The sequence below is a fragment of the Vitis vinifera genome, chromosome 18 (genome assembly GCF_030704535.1).
Source record: "Vitis vinifera cultivar Pinot Noir 40024 chromosome 18, ASM3070453v1".
Classification (NCBI taxonomy): Eukaryota; Viridiplantae; Streptophyta; class Magnoliopsida; order Vitales; family Vitaceae; genus Vitis; species Vitis vinifera.
In genome coordinates, this window is record NC_081822.1 from 36,498,476 (window position 1) to 36,521,350 (window position 22,875).

At 33.8% G+C, this 22,875-nt stretch overlaps 2 protein-coding genes and 1 long non-coding RNA gene across 5 annotated transcripts in view; 1 reads left to right on the forward strand and 2 right to left on the reverse strand.

The window, feature by feature from the left end:
- Window positions 1-4,069: 4,069 nt before the first annotated feature.
- Window positions 4,070-5,072, reverse strand: LOC100263588 (22.0 kDa class IV heat shock protein). Its single transcript, XM_002263340.5, has one exon. The coding sequence runs from the start codon at window positions 4,796-4,798 to the stop codon at window positions 4,238-4,240; it is 561 nt and encodes a 186-aa protein (XP_002263376.1). The 5' UTR covers window positions 4,799-5,072; the 3' UTR covers window positions 4,070-4,237.
- Window positions 5,073-9,301: 4,229 nt separating this feature from the next.
- Window positions 9,302-15,388, reverse strand: LOC132253266 (uncharacterized). Its single transcript, XR_009465112.1, has 3 exons — window positions 13,537-15,388; window positions 12,327-12,487; window positions 9,302-9,818 (listed from the first exon to the last, which is right to left on the reverse strand). It is a non-coding gene; the product is annotated as an uncharacterized LOC132253266 (long non-coding RNA).
- A 2,698-nt stretch (window positions 15,389-18,086) lies between these two features.
- The window catches only part of LOC100256909 (potassium channel KOR2), a 37,319-nt gene continuing 32,530 nt past the window's right edge, over window positions 18,087-22,875 (forward strand). For all 3 annotated transcript variants that reach the window (XM_010667176.3, XM_010667178.3, XM_010667177.3), the window contains exons 1-3: window positions 18,087-18,287; window positions 19,653-19,874; window positions 20,116-20,519. In XM_010667176.3, coding sequence (XP_010665478.1) covers window positions 18,124-18,287; window positions 19,653-19,874; window positions 20,116-20,519 — 790 coding nt within the window. In that variant the 5' untranslated portion in view covers window positions 18,087-18,123. The remainder of the gene's footprint in view (window positions 18,288-19,652; window positions 19,875-20,115; window positions 20,520-22,875) is intronic.

Sequence of the window (22,875 nt, forward strand, 5' to 3'; positions counted from 1 at the left end):
ACAAAAACACAAAGGGTAATTTCTTATGTAAGGACCGAGTTATTACAAAGAATACCCTGCTACTCTAATAAAGACTGTGACTTTGAATAATGTATTGCACCTTAAGAATGTCCCCACTAGCATATCTCTATTGAGACATCTAATATACCTCTAATGTATTTTCATTATTTATAATTATTTTTAAAAAATGAAAATGATGCAAGTAAATTTAAAAATTTATACAATTTCTTAAAATTTTAACCAACAGTAAATATAAAAATTATTTATGTTTATAAAATTAAATTAATAAAAAAATATTTAATTTTTAAAATTAAATTTCAAACATGTTTTTTATTTTATTAACTCAATCAAACATGTTTTTTTATTTTTGAGAATAAAAAATGTTTTCCATAATTTAGTTTCCAAAAACAATTTTAAAAAAATAAAATAAAATAAAAAAGGTTTTTAAAATTAAAACTCATTGCAAAGTTTTCAACCCAAAACAAAAGAACAATTAGAATTCATCGTAAAGTTTTCAATTCAAGACATTAACCAATTTAAAACTCATTGCAGTCAGGAGATCAGTTATTGCGCACAAAACTGATTGAATCAAATCATAACTAAGATAACCCATGGGTTGAAACTACTTGCCCTTCGTCATCATCAACTTCTTTTCTCTCTCCTTGCTTCTCCCCTAGAGAAAGAACACGAAGATGACTTTAGTTGTTCCATTAAGTATTATCTCTAATCATGAAAAAGGAAAAAAGAAGGCTCCCAACAATATCCATGAAAAAAATATATATATAAAAATGCTCAATTAATTACATATATGCCTACTAATAATTCGAGCCCAAAAGTAGGACAAATAACGTACTTGGAACATTCACCACTACCAGTCGATGTTTTGTGCGCTAATCTCCCTCTGTGGTCATATTCAAATGAAGAGAGTATCAATAACAGTTAAAATAGATGAGAAATGGTAGCAGTTTAGTTACAACTTACAACAGGTAAGTAGTTTTAGTATAAGTAAAGCTCTTCATGGCAGCTTGGTGTTAGTGTGCAGTGAAGTGATTTCAAATAAAACACTCACATGACAGCTTGGGAGAAGACAAGCAAAGGGAATTCTTCATTTTTGCATTTAATATCGGTGAAGTCATAAACTTGACGCCTCAAATATCTAACTGATAATGCTGCTTGTGACGGGGCTACCTTTTCCGATTCTACTTGAAAAACAAAGACATAGAGAGCGAAACCGTTGTCGCCTACGTAAGGCACCAGCCCACACATATACTCCCCCTGCTCCCTTGTTTCAGCCAGAATTGCATCACTCCCTAATAGAAAGCCAGGAATTTGCGGTCCAGTTTTTGAAGAATCAAACTCTAAAGAGTAGCCATCCTTCTGCTCAGGCCCATCCATGATAGCCCACACAGATTTGGCTGAATTTTCTGTTCAAAAAATGATTGATATGGATCCAAATAATGGTGGTTATGGTCTAATGTTGGCAAATATATGGGGGTTTAGGCAAGTGGGATGAGGTTCAGAAGGTTCGGAAGGTGTTGAAGGAGCAGAATGCTCGCAAGACCCCTGGTTGCAGTTGGGTTGAAATTGACAACCAAGTTCATCAGTTTCATTCTGTTGATAAAACACATCCTAGAACAGAGGAGATATACAATACATTGGAGAGTCTCATTAGTTTTGTTCTAGCTTACAGGTGTGGGGGTTTCTCCTGCAATCATTAAAATGAGCAGTTTAAAAAGATAAATTTTTGAGTTTGCAGGAGTTCAAATTTGATCCCTAATTCTCAAACTAAATGTTTCACATGCCGGCAGCATGGTTATAATAGCTAAACTCTATTCTGACTTGGTGGGCAAGCCCTTCAATTCCTCATGGTATGCTGAAGCCAAGTCTGCTGTGGCTCCAAATCCACAATGCTGGTTTTTACATCATTCCTGGTAAGAATCTTCTGACTCTTCTTGTTTTTATTACCCCATTTGGTGACATACCCTGCCCTTTCTATCCAAGAGTTGGCATCTCATTTCCTTGAATCCTCGTGTCATTCAATGAAGAAAACTTTATGTTATCTATTCATTTTGACATTGTGGAGATTGATTGGAGTTTTGTCATTATCACTTCCGGACTTCTATTTGACTCAACAAGAAGATAGTAAAGATATAGGAGCTTCCTAATCCCCTAATTTTACTCCTCATCCTGGTCTTTTAATTCATACAGTGAACTCGGGTTTGAAGCAAAGATGAGTTCGGAATGGTTGAAATGGGGTTCATCAATTTAGCTATATAGCCATTCTCCACAAGGAATTTGATGGAGGAAGGTGAGAGTATGTGGCAGACAAGTAAAGTCCGGGTTTCTCAGGTACAGCTCTAAGCTCTCAAGTCCCATTTGTGGGAGTTCTTAAATTATTTTCAAGTTTCTATGCTTGTTGATCTCATCTGTTCATCTTTCTTTTCATATTATTTCCCGATTTCCTAGTATGATTAGATGTCTGTATTGTGTTTCTCTATAAAAAAAAAAAAAAAATGATTGAAGTGGTAATAATCTAGAACCAACATGTCATAATGTATCAGTTTGATATATATAATGTGTGTAGGGTTTTGGAATTCAGGTGTCATATTGAACTTCAAATTTGTCCTAGTTTCTTTACGGATACAACTCAATTAACTGGGTTGTGAGTCTGTTGAGGAAATCTTGTCTTTGTTATATACATTCATGTTTGCTTAGACTTTTGGTGCTGGGTTGGGTGGGGGAGAGGAGAAGAATCTTAATGTGATTAAACTTCTGAATAAGAAAACTGTTGGATTTTGAGTTTGTAGGGTGTGGGAGAATTTGATAGTTATCATCTTAAAACCCATTTCGTAGAAATTCTTCCTTCATACATCCAACCTTCAAGCTAATTTGGTCTCCAATGATATTGAATGGTTTCTCTTCTTCATCTAGTGGATAAAATTGTTCCTGCGTGATTCTTTTTTCTGGGACCATGCAACAGCCATTACTAAATATTTCTTAGGTAAGATAGGGGCTCAATGTTAAAGTAATATATGGAAAATTTTCTCTCCATTCTCTCTCCATGGATATCCTTCCCCTTGCTGTTCAGATTTCTGCTGACATCTTCAACCTGAATAATGAAAGATCTTATTAATTAGTCATCAGGATAGAAGTTGAAAGAGGGTTGGTTCTCTCCTTTATATGGAAATCAGATGTCCCATGCCTGGAGTCAATCTCTTCACTTTTTCTTTTGCTAGTATTTCCTATCCTGTTTATTTCATCTTGTTTTTATGAACCCGAGGTTCCTATTAAGTTTGAGGGAAAGCATCATTGTTTTATTGTACCATCATTTTGGTGTCTATGAATCAAAGACGAGATTATAATTTTCTAAGACAGCAAATTGTTTGTTACATTCAACAACAATGCCAAGCTTCTGACTATTGAGAGATCAGTGCAGGGGCGGATCATGTTGACCTCACTTCTCAACCCCCTGGGCGGGATTACTCCATGAACTGCACACCACAGAAGAAGATGATGTTCTAATTATTAGCCTTCCAACATTTTCTGTGACCTTAAATTCTGATAGTTGAGCATCAATGAACACATCTTATCAGTCAGTACTGGTTCTTTGGATCTGTCATCCGACCAGTCACCACCACACAGTGCGACCAGACCAGAAATAAGCTGTTCAATATCATCTGCAAGACCTCACTTCTCAACCCCCTGGGTGGGATTACTCCATGAACTGCACACCATAGAAGAAGATGATGTTCTAATTATTAGCCTTCCAACATTTTCCGTGACCTTAAATTCTGATAGTTGAGCATCAATGAACACATCTTATCAGTCAGTACTGGTTCTTTGGATCTGTCATCCGACCAGTCACCACCACCCTGTGCGACCAGACCAGAAATAAGCTGTTCAATATCATCTGCAATCTGTAGATTCTTTCAGAAAACAAGCAGTTTCAGAACGTCTTGTTAACTTCGTGCATAGGACTGGTTATGAAGTATCCCTGTTCTCAATTTTTTTTTTTTTCAGTCTACTTGGTTGTGGAGATGCACGTATATAATATTCTCATGGAACAGAATTTTGTGGAAAGACGAAATAACATATCACAACTTCATGTTTACATTAACTGCCTTGGGAAAACACACCTTGACTCATCATAGTCACAACTCACAGGGAAGATCAAACTATAAACTTATTCTCAGAGACAAAACAAAGCTTTTCACCAGACAGCCTCTCTCAGGTCAAGTCAAAGTTCCTGTTTGGAGGTTTCACTTTTGAGCTTGGGGTTCTCTTCCTCATCTCCTCCAGCAATGCTGACCACCTTGGGACCCTTGATCCGATCAGACGACAAGTTGGGCAAAGACAAGGTGAGCACCCCATTCTCAAGCTTGGCCTTAACACCCTCCAAGTCTACATTATTAGGCAGCCTGAACTGCCTCCAGAACTTGCCATAGGACCTCTCCATCCGGTGCCAGTGGTCACCTTTCTTCTCCTCTTCCTTCTTCCTCTCCCCGCTCACCCTCAGCACTCTTTGGCTCTCGTCCACCTCTATCTTCACCTCCTCCTTCCTCAGACCCGGGATGTCCATCATGATAACATGTCCCTCAGGTGTCTCCTTCCAGTCCACCCTGGCTGGAGAGGGGGCTAGGTCCGCATCCCTGTCGAGGCCCAAGGGGATCTGCTCCAGAACTCGGAATGGATCTGGGAAACGGTCCGACCAGATGTCCAACAGGGACCCCTGGGTCGACCCAGCTGCAAGGAAGAACACAAGCAATAGCAGCAAAGAAGAAACAAGAGAGTGTTTCATTTTGGATATTGATGTTGATGTTGATGTTGTATTGATCTGGTGTGTATTGATGTCGTTTACTTATAAAGGCGGGGGTGGGTTCTTGAAAGTTCTGGTACATGGAAGAATGGATAGGAATGGAAATGGGAAGAAGATTCCAGGGGTTCTGAGATGGATCTATGCAATATGATGAGGTGGAAAGAGCAGCTGGCTTACATTAGAATGATGTTCCTGCAGGTTCCAGAGGCTTCTTTTACATGGCTACTACCCTCACTTCCAGCTTCTTGCGTGATGCCGCCTGGGGCCATGACTGGGCTGAGTCACCCAATTTCATACCAGTCGGGTCAGCCCAATCATGTTTCTGTCCCTGCTTAGCTTGGTCCATTAAGATCAATTCTGACTGGGCCAAACCCATATTGGGGATCTGAAGATGACCTACTTTAAGGAATAGGCCCAATATTGGTTTGATATTTTAATCTGAGCCCGGGTCCCAAGTATTGAAACCCAAAAAACATCTTGTGTGAGATGCAAACCATTGTAAGAAGTGAAAGTTTTGGCATGTCAATCGTCAAGCAACTGAAAAGCATCATCAGTCGCGTAGTGTTAGATATGCAACTTGAATCCTATCTTGATTCTAGGATTTTTCATAAGTACAGTAATTGAAAAAAATTATTCTTAAATTATTATAGTAAAAAAAATTATTACAAATATATGATAGTTTTTGCTACCTAGGAGAGAGGGTGAACGGGTAAATTTTTTTTTTAACCAAAATAATCCTTTCAAAAGAAGATTTTATTTCCATTTAAAAAAAAAAAATTGAAAAGGGAAATCATCTCTTGAAGAGACGATTTTCCCATTTTAAAAAAAAAATTAAAAGGGAAATCGTCTCTTGAAGAGAGATTTCCCATTAAAAATTTTTAATATTTTTGTTAAAAAATTCCAAATTAAAAAAAAAAAAAATCCTCAAGGGAAATCTTAGAAAAAAAAAATTTCTTTAATAATTTGGGATTTTAAAAAAAAAATATTAATTTTTTAATGAGAAATCGTCTCTTGAAGAGACTATTTCCCTTTTGGAAATTTTTTTTTTTTTTAATTTGGGATTTTTTTAAAAAAATATTAATTTTTTTTAATGGAAATCGTCTCTTGGGAATTTTTTTTAATTTCGGATTTTTTTTAATGGGAAATCGTCTTTTCAAGAGACGAATTCCCTTTTGGAATTTTTTTTTTTAATAATTTGGGATTTTTAAAAAAAAAATATTAACCTTTTTTTAAAAAAAAATATTAATTTTTTTTAATGGAAAATCATGTCTTGAAGAGACGATTTCCCTTTTGGATTTTTTTTTTATAATTTGGGATTTTTTTTTTAAAAAATATTTATTTTTTTTTAAAAAAATATTTATTTTTTTTAAGAGACGATTTCCCTTTTGAAATTTTTATTTTATATTTTTTTTTTATAATTTGGGATTTTTTAAACAAAAAATATTAATTTTTTTAATGATTTTTTTTTCTTAATAATTTGGGATTTTTTTAAAAAAAAATATTAATTTTTTTAATGGGAAATCGTCTCTTGTCTCTTCAAGAGACAATTTCCCTTTTGAAATTTTTTTTTATTAAATTAGTTTCCAATTTTTTTTAATATTAATTTTTTCTAGGATTTTTTTTTAAAAAATTATTTTTTATAATATTAATTTTTAAAAAAATTTCAAAAGGGAAATCGTCTCTTGACGATTTCCCTTTTGAATTTTTATTTTTATTTTTAAATGGGAATATCGTCTATTTAAGAGACGATTTCCCCTTTTGATTTTTTTTTTTTAAATGGAAATAAAATCGTCTTTTGAAAAGACGATTTTGGTTAAAAAAAAAATTATATGTTCACTCTCTCTCTTAGATAGCAAAAAATATCATATATTTATAATAATTTCTTCAATTACAATAATTTAAGAATAATTTTTTTAAATTACTGAAAAGTCCCTTGATTCAATATGTTTGTATCTCATTCAATGACCCAAATTTCACTGTACACTTTATATGACTCATATCCAAACTTAATTAACTAGTTCGATACCATAGATTTTTTTCCTACCACCTAAGGCATTGAGAACCATAGGGTTGTCCTTTTCTGCCTATAATTAAACTACGTGGGCAGCCTCTGACAGCCCGGCAGCTTAACCCAGGAACAAAATAGTCATTTTACACATCAAAACTGAAAACCCGATTCCTAAATGACTCAAACAAGGCAATGCAGTCCGCTGCCAGGGATCCTAATAAGAGTAAGGTATAATGCAAACTCTCTCCAAATATATCAAGAACTCTCTCAAGACATTAAATACATAATAAACTAGCCGTATTAAGTTTATTAGTCATTCACAAATGGGGAATTCTGTTGCACTAAAGTAACGAGTGCTGAAAAATCATCTCAAATATCACATACATGATGCATGATACATCCAAGTAGTTTTATGGGCATAAACAGTGATGGTGATCAAGCGTGAGCTCCAGAAGTCTCAAGAGCACTGCAAGCAGGACATGTTTTGGCAGGGAGTAAAGCATCAAGGATAAGCACCAAGAGGGGGGATGGGGGGTTTTTGAATGTCATTCATTTCCCACGCCCCAAACAATGAAGAAAAACTCTAGAGGATGGGGCTCATGGGTTTCACCCCTCACTCCAAAACTTGTGAATGGTCCCACCATTAGCCTCTCTGGTCCCTCTCCCACTGTCAGTCCTAGTGGTGCCACTTGCCCTAGTTATGGGTATGGAGGAGATAAATGCATGGCAACCTTCGATTCTTCTAGGTTTCTCCCACCAATCCTTTAAACTCCTCTTCCAGGCTCCAACCCATGAGAGTACAGGCAGCTTGTGATCTTGTTGAGTTTATAAATTGACATGACAATGAATTTTTTTTAAAAAAAAATTTTTGTATAATATATAACTTATATTTCTTTTCGAAGCCATCACTCATTTTTAGTTAAATGACTACCTAGTGCAGAATCATCTTCTCTTTTGATGTATGTTGTGCACTTAACCTTCAGAATGAGCCAAAAGAGATAGATCGCCATATACATTAATAGATGTAACAATGACCTTTTTTTTTTTTTTTTGAGAGAGAGAGAAATGGATTTCCTTTTCTGGGTTGTCCACAAGCTGTATGCTGACCAGTGAGTGGCTGCCACCTCAGGTTTCCAGTCCATGTCACGCTATAAAATTCTCCATTTCTGTGCATATGCGACTTGTCCAAGATGGAAGTTGGACCAACTTGTCAGCTGACACCCCATCACTTACCATAAGAAAGAGATGCTTCTGGACTGGAGTATGTCCTTGGCCTGTTGTGAAGATAGAGAAGCTTTCCATTTATTGTCAGATTCGCAGCTACAGTCCATAATGTTTTTGATTCCTTCTGTTTATTGTTTACCTACCCTTCTCCCCAGAAATATCTTAATCAATTACCCTACACAACTTGACCCCTCCCAAGCATTCTCATAAAACATTGCATTTGTGCTATCAAGCTAAGTAAAAACTCGATGAAAGTATTTTGCCCCTATATCAGCACCAGCACAACCTCAGGATGACCAGCAAATGGAGAATGTTGGGGTATGATAATATCGCTCTTAAGCTTAGGAATGGGATATTGGAATGATAATGATGTCAAATGTCATAAAATGCTTGATTTACCCTTATTTAATATCAATTGGTTTTCAAATGAGATTATTGGATTGATATCAGAATCAAGGGTCATGGGTTTAAGTCATAGGGAGCCTTATGTTAGGGGAGGGATTCTTGGAGCTCTCTAGAGCTATGATAAGATAATCAAAACCCAATCTAAGACGATGCATAGCTGGCATTCAAATTGGTGTGGGAGTCAACTTGTCATGTAATGAGGGCAACATGCATGAATCTCTAGCCTTTTCTTTCTTGAAGTCATAAAAGCATTGGCCTATTGACAGAAGGAAAGCAAACCATGACTTAAAAAGGCATTGTAGGACTTGATGTGTAAGACTAAATAGCAAAAGCAATTTATGATAAGCTAGCATTGAGATCATCTGAGTGCCACAACAGCAGGAAAGAAAAAGGAGGAAAGTAAAACAGGAAGATACAGGATTCATCCTAAACCAAAATTTTAGTAGTTATTATACCAGAACTTAAGTTTAATTCTTTGAATACAGATATATAATGAAGTTCCATGCAGCCTATTCTGCAACTTACCCCAGCTTCACTAGTGGGAAACTTGGAGTTTATAACTAATGGTTGAGACTTATGGGTAGATGCTGAGTAATTGGGAACGTTTCATAATAAATAAGGGGCCATTTGGAATCCCTAAAGGAATGTCTTAACCATATAGGACAAACTGGTTAAATCAATGATGTTTTGCTCTTCATACCGACACATGGGACCACAGTGGCACCATAATTTCTTGTGAGATCAACTGATCATTCTGGGACCACCGTACATCATTCCTTGACAATGTTACCAACTTAATCCTTTTCCTTTCCCACCTCATGTGAAAATGAAACGAGTCCTTTTGGTCGTTGATCCATATGGAAATCCTTCCAAAATCTTATACCTCATTTATAAAGAGAGGAGGGGTTATATATAGAGATCCATGCAAGCTATTATTCTAAGGACTCCTTTGTAGGAGGATATAAAAGACACGATAAATCTCCAACATCTACAGGCTTAATATATTCCAGAAAGGAAAGAAGTGGAAGCACAAATTGAGAGATTCAAACCTCAGTTTTAGATCCAGCAGAAGAATAAGAGAAGAACCTGAGATGAAGATACCGTGTGATATATGTGGGAATGTGGAGGCTGAGGTTCTATGTAGTGCTGATGAGGCAGTACTCTGTTGGGGATGCGATGAAAGGGTGCACACAGCTAACAAGCTGTCCCAGAAGCATCAACGTGTCCCTCTTCTCAAACACCCACCCTCCACTTCATCTTCTCAGCTGCCTCCTTGTGATATCTGCCAGGTAGATCTGCTCTCTCCATTCCCAACACCTCTTTTCAGCTTTCTCTGTGTCTTGAGCTCTCTCTGTATGCACATTTCTGATAAATGATTTGTTAGCTATAGACTAATGAGCAAAGATCTCTTTTCAATACTATAAACTTCTGTATTCATGCACGGGGAAGTAGGTATGAATTATTTTAATGCTATGATGAGTAATTGCTCCAGAAATCCTGATAAGTAGTACAAGTTACAAGTCATGGATGAGTATCGATTTCCTAGAATAAGAAATGGGGGAATTTGAGCCATGATCAAAATACGCCAACTAGGATTGAATCAAGTAAACAAAATACTGTAACATTGTTTTGTTCACATGTCTACCCATTCCCTTTACAAAAGCTTCTGATTCTGTGTCAAATGCTGTTGTTGCAGCTCCATCTACATGAGAAAACACTCTTTTTCATTTCCCATGACATCGGCTCTTTTCTTTCCACCCTTTTCTTGTTTTTCATTTCAATATGATGGCCCACACTCGAATCTTAAATATAAGGCTTTCCTGTGTTTTGTTTCTGATGAAGAGTATAACACTAATGAAATGATTTCACTGCAAGTGTTCCAAATAAATGGACTTGGAAAGTGCTGGAGTGATAGAAGTATTCTTGGGATCCAGATTAAGAATAAAGGAAAAAGTGATGAGTTGCTAGAACTCCCAAGGACCAGCAAAACTCTCTCCTTTTTTACACCACTAATGTTCACACATTTCCATTGAGATGAAGAAATGCCTTTGATTCATTGGCTTGTCAACTGAACTAAGCAATTATGCTCATGGATTGACATACAAGGGAAATTTTCAAATTGAGAGATAAGTGGTCACGTGCATTTTAACATAAAGCATGGATGAAAATCAATGCAAAAAGACCTAACTTGGACCAATCTGATAATGTTCTTTCAGTTATTTGATCAAAGTAGGGATGTCAACAAGGTGATCACTGTCAACTTCAGGGGAAGAGGTTTGGGATTTGCCTAATTCTAGCTAAGTCAGAGCGCCTTGGAACTTTCAAGCCTTGGTTTGGGGAAAGTTTATCTTTCACTTTGTTGGTCCAAACCTATATACTTACAAATATCTAAACACATGCAAAGTGTTCTTACAAGCTAGCTCACACTAGTAACCAGCTGTCTCCTGCTCCTATTGGATAAAATAGCATTTGGGATCTGGTAAGCCCCAGCTTCCTATAGTTGGATCTAACAAGGTACCACCGCCTAACCAGAAACTCCTTGGATGAAAATGCCCTTGCCTTCTATATGAGTATTACTCTTGTTATACTTGACATGGTTCTCTATTCTTGTCTTCCCTTCTGAGTAAACTACAATGAACATTTACCAAGTGGTGAATAGGGTTGGTGCATTGTAAATGCAGGAGAAAAGCGGGTATTTTTTCTGCCTGGAGGACAGGGCATTACTCTGCAAGAACTGTGATGTTTCAACTCATTCAACAAACTCTTACGTGTCGTCACACCGACGTTTTGTCATATCAGGAATCAAAGTTGCTCTTCAATCCGTAACTAACAACTACAGAACTGGCTGCAACAGCAGAACCTACCCTCTCGATATGCCAAACTCAAATAGTTCTTCAGTCAACTTCCCAATGGATAGGGAGAAGAAGCCAGAAATGACCACAGAAGTTGCATCCACATCCTCAGACATGGTAGCCATGTTCTCAGGTGAAATCCATTTGGCAACTGGACCTGAATGGACATTAGATGAAATCCTTGGGAGCAATGATTTTGACTATTATGAGTTTTCGGACATGGGGCAATCCAGGATTAGCAGCCAATGAAAATTTTAAGCCCTCAACGCCTGCAGCTATTACAGATTTATTGCTCAAATCAGATGCATTTTATCTGTTTTTATAATGTGCTATACTTTCAGTTCTATGTTTATTTCTGATATTTTGATCAATTGTACAGAAATCTTGATTTCATCTGTACTTTCCTATAGGAAGATTGTTTCACAATTCTAACTTTATCTATTTAAGAAGAAAAGGTCCTGAAAGCATAGAATAAAACAATCAAACAGTCTCCAAGGACTGGAGAATGGGAAGCTATAAATTGTTTTGACATCTCCCTCTCATATCTCACTATGCCCAGCTACAACTACTTGCTATTGAAGCTAAAAACTAACATAATAACGTGGAATTAATGTCTATAAATGATAACAAGAGAGATATCAAGGGTTTTGAAGTATAGATATTGAGAGAGATCTCAACAATTCCTCAACCATGATTTCCATCTAGAAAAGTGAGGGAAATTCATATTTAAACATGGGAATTTTAAATGAGACTTTCGAACATGCCTTATTCGAGGTCAATTACATAAATGAAATAAAGACATGAATGTGAGCAGTGAGCCCATGCAGAACAAGGGATAATAACATACAATTCCACATTAAAATATCATATAACATGTAAGTTTTCAAAGAAGCCAAAACTAGCCACTGAAAAGGGCAGGATAATTAAAATGCGCCTTTGATATGCAATTATCATTGATATTGTCACAATGTTGCTAAACAAATTTAATAACTAGAGCGATATCAAAATATCTCAGTATGACCTTGATATCTCTGCACCTCACTGAAGAAACTGCAAATTTGAAACTTCCTAGCCACAAAGCAATTGGAGTCACCTGTGTCCTTCTGAAGACCATGGCTGGCCTCTGCAACACTCATCACACAAACAACATATTTTACAACACCAAAATCCCAGTGGTGGCATCTGAACAGAAGGAAAAAATGGAGAGTTTTCTAATTAGAGAGTAAGCTTTCTTGAATTTGACAATGTGATGCAATGCTTGTTCAAATTCCATGTCTCCTAAAGAAATATGAATTGCCAATAGCCTGGAATTCCAGTCCACAAGCCACTGTTAATGCACAAAATCGTGGCCCTAAGAATGGCCTCCCTGATGTTAGAGTCATCTAGCTTGGTTTTGTAATTATCTGAATCACTAGGTCCATCTCTGTTTTCTGACAGTCCCTGTAGCTTCACAGTTTTGCCTAGATATCACAGGTGAAAAACAAGGAAAAAAAAGATGTTCATACTCCAATATCTTAAACAGCATCACATGAATCATTTGTAATTTGGCTGCACACTGACACTTGGAGAAACAAATCAGTAGAAGCTGTACATAAATAGATGGAGAATAAACAGTAAGAGAGACTTGAACTCGAGATCTTACTTTATCATATGGCTCTAATACCGTGTTAAGCTACCAACTCTCCTAAGTTAGTAGTCTAACAGTTAATACAAGAAATCAAATTATTCTAGTGCTGTATGCATGGTTAAACTCAAGACAGCATTAAATTTAACATGAGACAGCTTTAGAATAAGACATTATCCATGACCGTGGGGATTGTTTGAAGTATCAGGGTGTTTCTAGGTGTCTCAATGGTTTGATCCCCAAATCTTAGGATACTAGTGAACAAAAAAATAATCATGTATTTAAAATATGATTTTAGCATCTTCTTCCTTTAGATAATAAATTCTATATCCATCCACGATATCCTAAATGCATTACTCCAAATATGTTCTATCTAGCTATTGGCCCACAGATGTAATGCAAATGCACCATAATTGGATTGATGAAGATGAGAGCTCAATTTTCTATTTTCAATGGAGGACAACTTTGGATCATCATCAAGTTTTTCGAATTGAGTTAGCCTGACTTTAGTTAGAATTCAGGATTAGAAACAAGGAACATGATAAGCACAAAGTAATGTGGAAAATAAAATTTTTTCTTGAAGATTCCACAACAGTGGCAATCTTACCTCCTCTAAGCACCAAGATCTGTTTCCAAGAACTCTCTTCTGTTCTGCAACAGCCTCTAATAAGCTCCCATCTTTCTGCTTTCTCAGGCCTAACAACTTCTTCATTGCATATCTAACAGTACTATGTATCTTGTTTAATCCTAGGGCAGTTTAGAATGCATCAACTTAATAAGGCTCATTAAGTTGAAAGGATGAACTAGTAACTGCCTCAAAACAAGCCATTCCCATAAGCACAACCATTGGTTTGAACCATTCAATCAAATCTATCATCAAACCTGATTGTGGTAGGGCCTCTGTAACTACAAGGCCATCTCACAAGGCTTGCCAGTTGTCTCCTGCGGTAAATTGATTACTTTCACAGTTATTTGTCCATGCATGTTAAACAAAGGAAAAAACAAACATTATGCAAGTAAAATCATTCAACATTGTAATGTCAACAATGTCCGGTTCCCAGTAAAAAGCAGTAGATCTCAGTGACTGTTGGGAAAAGAAAAAAAAAAAATTCTATTCAATATCATGGATTTTCCGAGAACTCAAAATGCTTTAATATTGATGTTCAATTACATTTGAATACAAGGAATTAAAAGAAATAATCCTAAATGTCAAAATGTTGATAAGCATATCGATTATACACTGATACATTTGATTCATTTATGACAGCTCTATTCCACGATTTCTACAATAAGAAAGCAGATTGGATTCATGAACTACACTCTATCAAGCAACCTTTCATTCTCATTATCATAGATAAGTTGCCCATTCTCATGATCTCATCTATGGCATTTAAATACAGATTTATTCTTGCCACTTTTATTGCTCTCAGATTGATATCAAGGACACAAACCTGTAAAGAATTGCTAAATTAAACCCCTGTTTGGTAAGAAAAACATGAAATGAATTTATGGCTTCTGCAAAACCAGAAATCAGCCTCAACCCACTGATAAATGGATTAAGCTCAGTTAAGGGAAACCTCTGTTTTTTTCAGGTTCACCAAGTGAACAAGAAGACTATGAGTTGAAATCTAAGTAAACAGTCAAGTTTTGTGACCTTGAGAGGAGACCGCTTGTCAGATGGGGCAATCGATATCCAACCATTTCCACAACCAACTCAGAAACAGTCTTGTCCTTGGAGATGGAATCAGGGTGCCTGTTCAAACCTTCATAGAAAGTGAAGGACCAGTCTTCTGTCTTCTGGTATAAAAATGCTGGGATCACCATCATTGTCAACTTCTTCCTCCTCCTCTCGTCATATTCTACTCAAACAAAAAAGACAAACCCATCATGTTTGGTTGCCTAGAAATTGCAGAAAAACAGAAATCTAAGCTTCCCATTTGACTCAAACATTGAAGCTCTTAGTTGATGGCCATGGTATTTCAATACCCAGGTTCCTCTTGCCAGTTGGTTCAATGGATGTGGTAGTAAACATCACATGCAACACATTTAGTAATCAGAATGAACTACACAAGAGTGAGGAAATCTTTCCATTTTTCACTACAGGGCAAGCAAACACAATGTTGAAATTTGAAATATGATTAGTGTACAGGAAACAAATACTGATGGTGGAGGGAAAGTTGAGAGAAGGAAGAAGAATCGGAATGAGAGTGGAAGTGATTCTGAAGATCGGACAAGAAGACAGAGCTTGGGTTGTGGTGGTGGGATCTTCCTACTTCTCCAACAGAGATTTGAATGCATTGTAAGCTGAATCGCGGGAAGAAATCTTCAATTGCAAGCCACCCCTTTTGGGAGTCCATTGCTTTCTCAGTCCGGCCGGCGGCAGCGGCCGCCATGAGAGGATGATGGCGTGCGCCGCGCGGTAGAGGTGGGCCCGCCTTCACCTGGTCCCTACACGTGAATTTGGCATGCCAAATTTGGAGGCTTATTTCGCTATCCAAAGTCAAGTTGTAGTTTTTCTTGTTCTTTTCTTTTTGTTTATTTATTTACTTCCATTGTTTTTTTTTTTTTTTTTAATCCAACCATAATCTTGTTCTTTAATTAGGATTCACCAAAAGCAAAAATTGCAATTATTTAGGAGGACCTCTTTCTCACCTCATGGGCCATTCAATGGGTTAAAGAAATCACTCACATTGCATCATTTAAATCCCTATCCTCTATTAAATTCATTAAGTTTTACTATTAAGTAATTGCTTTGTCACTAAATTATATTTCAAAAGTAATTTTATTAAAACTAAAGTTAATTATGATATTTTAGAGATTTTAGTTAAATAAAAATATATTTCCTATATCATATTTGAGAAAAAGTAAAAGTCTCTTATTTCTAGGAGTAAATCATAAGTGTGAAACTCATGATTTAGAGTTCTATTTAAACACTCCAAAAAAATCAAAAATAAAAAGTTTAGTTGTTATCTAATAACTAAGTAGATTAGAAAGAAATACCACTAAAAATAAATAAATATCTTGATATATTGATATTAAGATCCAATAAGGAAAATTTTGCTTAAGTAAACCTCTTATAGATTTTCTTAGACCATGGAAAAATTCCTTATCCAATACTTCAGATAGTGGAATTAGTGTTTTGATAACCTTCTAATTGTTCTATATTAAATTTTATATTTAGACCGGAAAATGTGAAGTAAAGAAAATAAAAAGGAAAAATAGAATAAAAGGAATCAGAAAGGAAAATAAAAATTGGACTTTAAGTCAACAAATTATTTTTATATCATACTTCAAACTCTTTTAATTTATTTAGCTCTTCTACATAAATATTAAATAATTTAAAATACATGCGTTTCTAACTAATTTTAATTATGTTTGACTTTCTTTCATATTAAAACAAAATATAAAAAAGATCATTTTCTTTAATATTTTTTTTGTTTTTCTAGTATTTTTTTTAGAATCAAACATAACCTTAAACTTTTTAAGTAATTACACTATAATAATCTCCCAAACAATGAATTAACTTTTCTTATATAGATATTAGGTACTTTAATCTAATGAGCCCTCACAACTTAAAAAAAGAAATTATATAATTGAGAAAAGTTCATGAGAAGTGATCCATGGGATTGCAAGACAAGTTAAGATACTTATTCAAGTTTCTAAAGTTTGTAAAATATTGACTTTAATACCATTTATAATGATCTATTATCTCTTCTATTGATCTTGTTTTGTTATGGACTAAAATCCCATGCTTTAAAATATATGTTTATGTTAACATTGCTTAGTAACTGCAATGCTATAATAATCTATGTTATAATGAATATATATAGACATTGCGAAATCAATTAGGATTAATACTTAAAGCCTATTTGACAATGATTTTTAATAATTTAAAAACCGGACCAACAGGTCGAGTTGAACTAATGAACAATCGGGTGGTTCATTTTATTTTATTTTATTTGAAGCCAAAAAAACCTTTTTTTCTTAAGCCAAAAAAAAGTTTTGATGCCTTAAATCCATGAGGAGCTCATCAAACCCATTTGTCATCAAACTCAATTAGTTTTTAGTTTTGCAAGTTAATGATTCTTGCATGCCTTTTATACCCCCACAATCCCTACAAATTTTGATCCATTTATGAGATTAGTTAGTGAGAAGAAAGAAAGGTCACAACCGTAAAAATTGAAGTTTAATCATTAAGTTATGAAACTTCTTCATTATATTATATTTTCAAATCAAAATAAATAACAAAATTAATATTTTTTTTTCAATTTTTTATTGCATAAAACCCTATCACATTCATTTTTATACAATGTAATTCAAAAAATAATATAAATTAATTAATATAATAATTTCAAATAATAAAATACAAAAATATGCAAAAAAAAAAAAATATTATAATTTTTTTCATTTTAAATATATATTTATATTTAAATATTATATATGTTATATTTAATAAAATTAAAAATATTAATATATTTATATTTCTCTTCATCATTTAATTTGATATGCCAAATATAAAAATGAAATATTATTAAATTTTTTAATTATATATAATTTTAATTTCTTATAATTATTTAAAATTTTATATAATATATAAATTATTATTTATGATGTCACCGGTTCAAGCGCGGTATGACTACTGGTTCAACCATTGAACCATAATCTGGTAACTTTTTCGATTCAATCACCGGTCTGATTTTGAAAACATTAATGATTTTATACTCCACTTCTAATTTTTTTAACACTTTAATTTTTTTTAAAAAAAGGTTGTTAATTTCTAAAATCAATGTCAAATAAGTTGTTACTCAACTTTTAAAGTTTGTGAAAAATCTATTTTAGTATTGTTAATAACAATGTAATCCTCCTCCGTTGATGTTGTTTGTTGAATGAAAATTTCATGCTTTAAGAAGGAGGCTTTTGAGAAAAAGGGACAAGAGTAAACCTGAAATCTATCACCATCGGAAAATTAGAGGTCAGTATGTCCCGCCTAAGGGAAAGATAATGACAAAACTAAACGGACCCCTCATGAACCTTTAACCACCCACTTCACATGAGTGACCATTGTGCGTGGCCAACTTCAACTCAATCCCATAAATTTTGAGCTACCCTCCTCCCATATTAGGTCTATCTATTCATTAATTAATGAAACGCATATAACTTCCCATCTCTATGAGAAAGCTAATGTGAAGAAAAGATGGGGAGGAGGAGACCAGAAGAATATGAGCTGAATGAGGTGGAAGATACCATCACAGGCTCTGTTGGGAGCAGAATGCGTCTGGTTTCCAGCGAGCTTGGACTCAGGAAGACTGCTTCCACCCTCTGCGCTCGTGGAGGCTTTGTCATCGATCCTAGATCAAGGTTCGTACTCGATCGATATCTTCTCTTCTTGCTCTACACTTTTATGCAGTACAGTAGTGCCATTTTCATTAATGTAACAGTACCATCCATGGAACTTGAGCTAGTTAGCTGATGAACCCATTGATAGAGATGGAGTTTTTAGATATGTTCAATGAAGTTTACTGGATTATGGGTTTGTTGATGAAGGAAAGAAGCATAGATGGGAAGGGATAAGAGTAATTTAGATTGTTTATGAACTGCAGATTGTGCTATGATCTATAGAGAAGAGGCCAATACACACTATATTTAGAAGAAGGTAGCCACAAAACTTTGGATTATGGTTAATTCCTTTCCAAATCCATAAGAATGTCACTTTAGGCGTGGTCTGATATGGATTTCCATTTTCATTTTTTAACCATCCAACTGACCAAGATATGGACAAAACAGTTTCTTAACTAAAGGAGTTGTAATATATCCAAAAATGGTGTGACACGTAGACTATTTGTGTAAGGGCAAACTTTAATGCCACATAAAACTATATAAGGTTTTAATGTGATTTGCTCAGTAAAATCTACACCCTCAGATGAAAAAATCAATCCACCATATCATAAAAAATAATATAACAATCTTAAGGATAGAAGGAGAAAAAAAAAACCATTTGTTAGGTTTACCATTTTATGTTTCTTTCATTCTTGCCCATCTTTATTTTGTAACTCTTATCGTGATCTATAATATCTAATAATTTTTCATACAATATTAAATCTTTACGGATGTTTTTAGGATTTAACACACTATTCAACAAAAATGATATAAAAACTAATGTGTGATTGACAATTATTATTCAAAACAATTTTTTTTTGCCATCCAAAGTAAAAAATAGGTCGAATACATGTTTAAAAATTAAAAAATAAAAAATGATATTCCGTTGTTAAAAATAAAAAAGAAGATTATGTTTGAGAAGTGTTTTTAAAAATAATTCTTGAAAAATAATATTTTAGAATCATTTAAAAATATATATTTTTTAATGTCTAAAAATTTTAAAAAAATTTAACATGTTTTCTGTATTTTTAAAAATAAATTTTATATACAATGTTTTTTTATTCATTCTCTATATTTGTATAATTATTTTTAAAAATAATTTAAAAATATGAAAATATGAAAACAATTAAAAGATTTTTTTTTTTTAAATATCATGTTTTTTGTTTAGAATAGAAAATGTTGTTATTTTCTTTCTTGGAGTATGATTTTTTATTTTTTATTTTAAAAAAAACAATTATCAAATATGACAGAGAATTATCAACTAATTTAGTGTTCAAGGGCTCATTGAGATGTTTGCTTTCCCATTCTAAGTGAATCACTCATTAATTAATATTCTCCCATTTGCAGATTCTGCAACTGTTGGCAGCAGATCATTTTCTTATGGTCCATATTCTCATCCTTCTTCACACCCTTGGAGTTTTGCTTCTTCAGAGGCCTGCCAGACCATCTAGTCAGTCTTGAAAGCGCACAGATCATCTTCCTAGTTGATGTGGTCCTCCAGTTCTTCGTCGCCTACAAAGACCTTCATTCCTACAACATGGTGTATAACAGAAAAAGCATTGCCATACGGTGAGTATTGTTTTTATAATATTTCACATGGAACAGGAGAAAAAAGTTTTTGAAAGTATATGCTTATATACTCCTAATCTTATAGACACATGCATTTTAAAGTCTTAAGGATTCCTTGGATTCAGAATGAAAATATCTACATGGTTAGGAGCATATCTTTACAATTCTACAAATGTCAGACTTAAAATCATGGACTTGGGTACTAATTGAAGACAATTGTGCTTGTGGGCGTCACATGCAGCTATGCAAAGGGCAGTTTCTTGGTGGATTTTCTGGGGTGTGTGCCATGGGATGCCATCTACAAGGCCTCAGGGAGAAGGGAAGTGATGAGATATATGATTTGGATCAGACTGTATCGAGCAAGAAAGGTGGCACAGTTCTTCAAGAGAATGGAGAAGGATGTGAGGATCAATTACCTGTTCACTAGGATAGTGAAGCTGATAACAGTGGAGCTGTACTGCACACACACGGCTGCCTGCATCTTCTACTACTTGGCCACCACATTGCCACCTGCAGAAGAGGGGTATACATGGATTGGAAGCTTAACTATGGGAGATTACAAGTATATCAATTTCAGAGAGATTGATTTTTGGACCAGATATATCACTTCACTCTACTTTGCAATTGTCACCATGGCCACAGTTGGTAAGTTGTCTCTCTCCCTAGTTTCATTACCCAACTTAATTGCAAGCTCACGAGGTGGGAAAAAAAATCAAGGCTTTGGCCATGGTACCAAGATAAAAAGTTACCACCAATTAGGTATTTTATGTGCACTTGATCCTATCTCAGTCTTATTGCTTTGGGTTTGTGTTATATTATTTTGCATGTTGCACGTGGTCTCGTTACTTTATATTTGTTCTCTTTACTTTATATCTAATCTTATTATTTTGAACTATAATTTCAATTCTTGGAACCTTAACCCCATATATTTATACCTTTAAGGGTCCAAATTTTATCATACACTTTCAAACTGTATTGAAAGTTCAGTATGGTAGCAAATCGATACTATAGGTGGTTTTTTTTTTTTTTTTAAATTATTATTACTTAATTTGAAAACTCATTTAAGCCTTGATTCTTTCGAGAAGTCAAAACTCTATTTCAAGGAAGAGAGTTTTTGGATGTATTTGGGTAATTTTAGGTTTCAAAAAGAGTTTAGAAAAATGCTATGTTTCCTATTTAGCATATAAGATGCAATTAGGACTTATTGAAGTACATAATAAAATTTGGATTGTTGGGTAAATGGTACAAACCTAGGGGATCCAAGTACAAAGATTGAGACCAAAAGAAGAAATAAAGTGATATGATCATTTTCAAGCATATCACATTTTGTAATTAGTTTACATTGTTGGATAGGGTTTTAAAAAAATATATATGTTTTTTTAGCATTGTGAATAGCTGAAGAGTTTTAACACTAGAAGCATGATAATATTATTCATAATATTATTTGAATTAATTAATTACAAGAGTTAAAATAATCCTAAAATTATGAATTTAACTCTTTTCATATTTTTATTATTTCAAGTATTTAAATATAAGGTTTAAAAAAAAAGGTTTTTTTTAAAGAATATTTTTGTCAAAATGAGACAAAAAAACAAATGGAGGGTTATATTTCAAAAAATGGGTATTGAATCACCCTTTTAATCAAATATCCCTTATCATTTTATGTTTGGTTTTACTACGATAATACTAAAAAAAAAAAATCAAATATAATCAAAATTAGTTAAAAATTCATCTATTTTTAAATTATTTAGTCTTTACAAAAAAAAAGCGTTAATTAAATAAAATAAGTTTAAAATAATATATAAAAATAGTTTCTTTCTTTTAAATTTATTTAATATTTTTCTTTATTTTATTTCCTTTGACCTTTCCTCTCTATTTCAATTATTTCATATTTTTCCTCAAATTTATTTTCAAGAATCAAACAAAGCCTTAAAATTTCCTTTTTAGATTAAAATGAAAGATAATTCATAACTAAAATAAAAATAATTCATATGATATTAATTCCTTTTAAAAATTATATTTTGTTTTTTCTTGGGCTATAACTAAAATAAAAGATAATTGGATAATTAAATCAGGTTGTAGACTCCAATTTGATTGGCTTTTGCTCAATATATTTGGATAGTTTTATTGAAGAAAAAAAAACTTCATTTGGTAATTAGTTTTTAATAATTTGCCCTAGAATGGATTTTGAGAATAAATTTAAATTGTTTTGATATTTTTTTTTTGAGAGTATTTTGACAAACAAGTGATGAATAGACAAAATAACTATTGTATTGCACGTTATTACACACTATAGAATAAGGAGAGATTAATTTCTAAATAAAATTTTCTTCTTAAAAAAATAAAAATGAAAACCATTTTTAAAAACTATTCCAAAAAATAATTATTTGTGAAAATGCCTCTCTTTTTTTTTTTTTTAATATATATATATATATATTGTTTTTTATTAATTTGAATACTTGGTATTTAGTTGGCTCCCCGGGGAAGGAGAGAGGCGGTTAGAGCTTTTAGAAATCTCCTTTAGTCCTTTTTAACAGCTCTTTTTAGGGTTTCTAATAAATTGCTTCATATACAGATACGCCAACGGCTCTTTTTAGGTTTTGTTTTGTTAATTGATTCAGATAGAGATACAGAAGAAACATGAGGTTTGATCTATGGCCATTTTCGAAATTGCTTTTGGAAGCAAGAAAAGTAGTTTCAAAATGCTGTGTTTTAAGCCATAAACATGGTTTCCCGTTTTGGCAATTCGTCAAGAAGAAGAGGTAATCTCAATGTTGTGCTGCTTTATTTTCTTTTCTTAGCAACCAAACAACGTTATTGCTTTGTGGTGCTGCTTGACATTGTAGATTCATACGGGGATTGCTTGGTTTGTTATAATTTAATGGTGAGCTAAAATTTTTGAAGAATAAGAAAACCATTATGATTTGATCAGTCAATCTATTGATATTGAAAGACTGAACGGTTCTTCAGATGTATCGTTTCTGAGGTTGTTGCTTTTTTA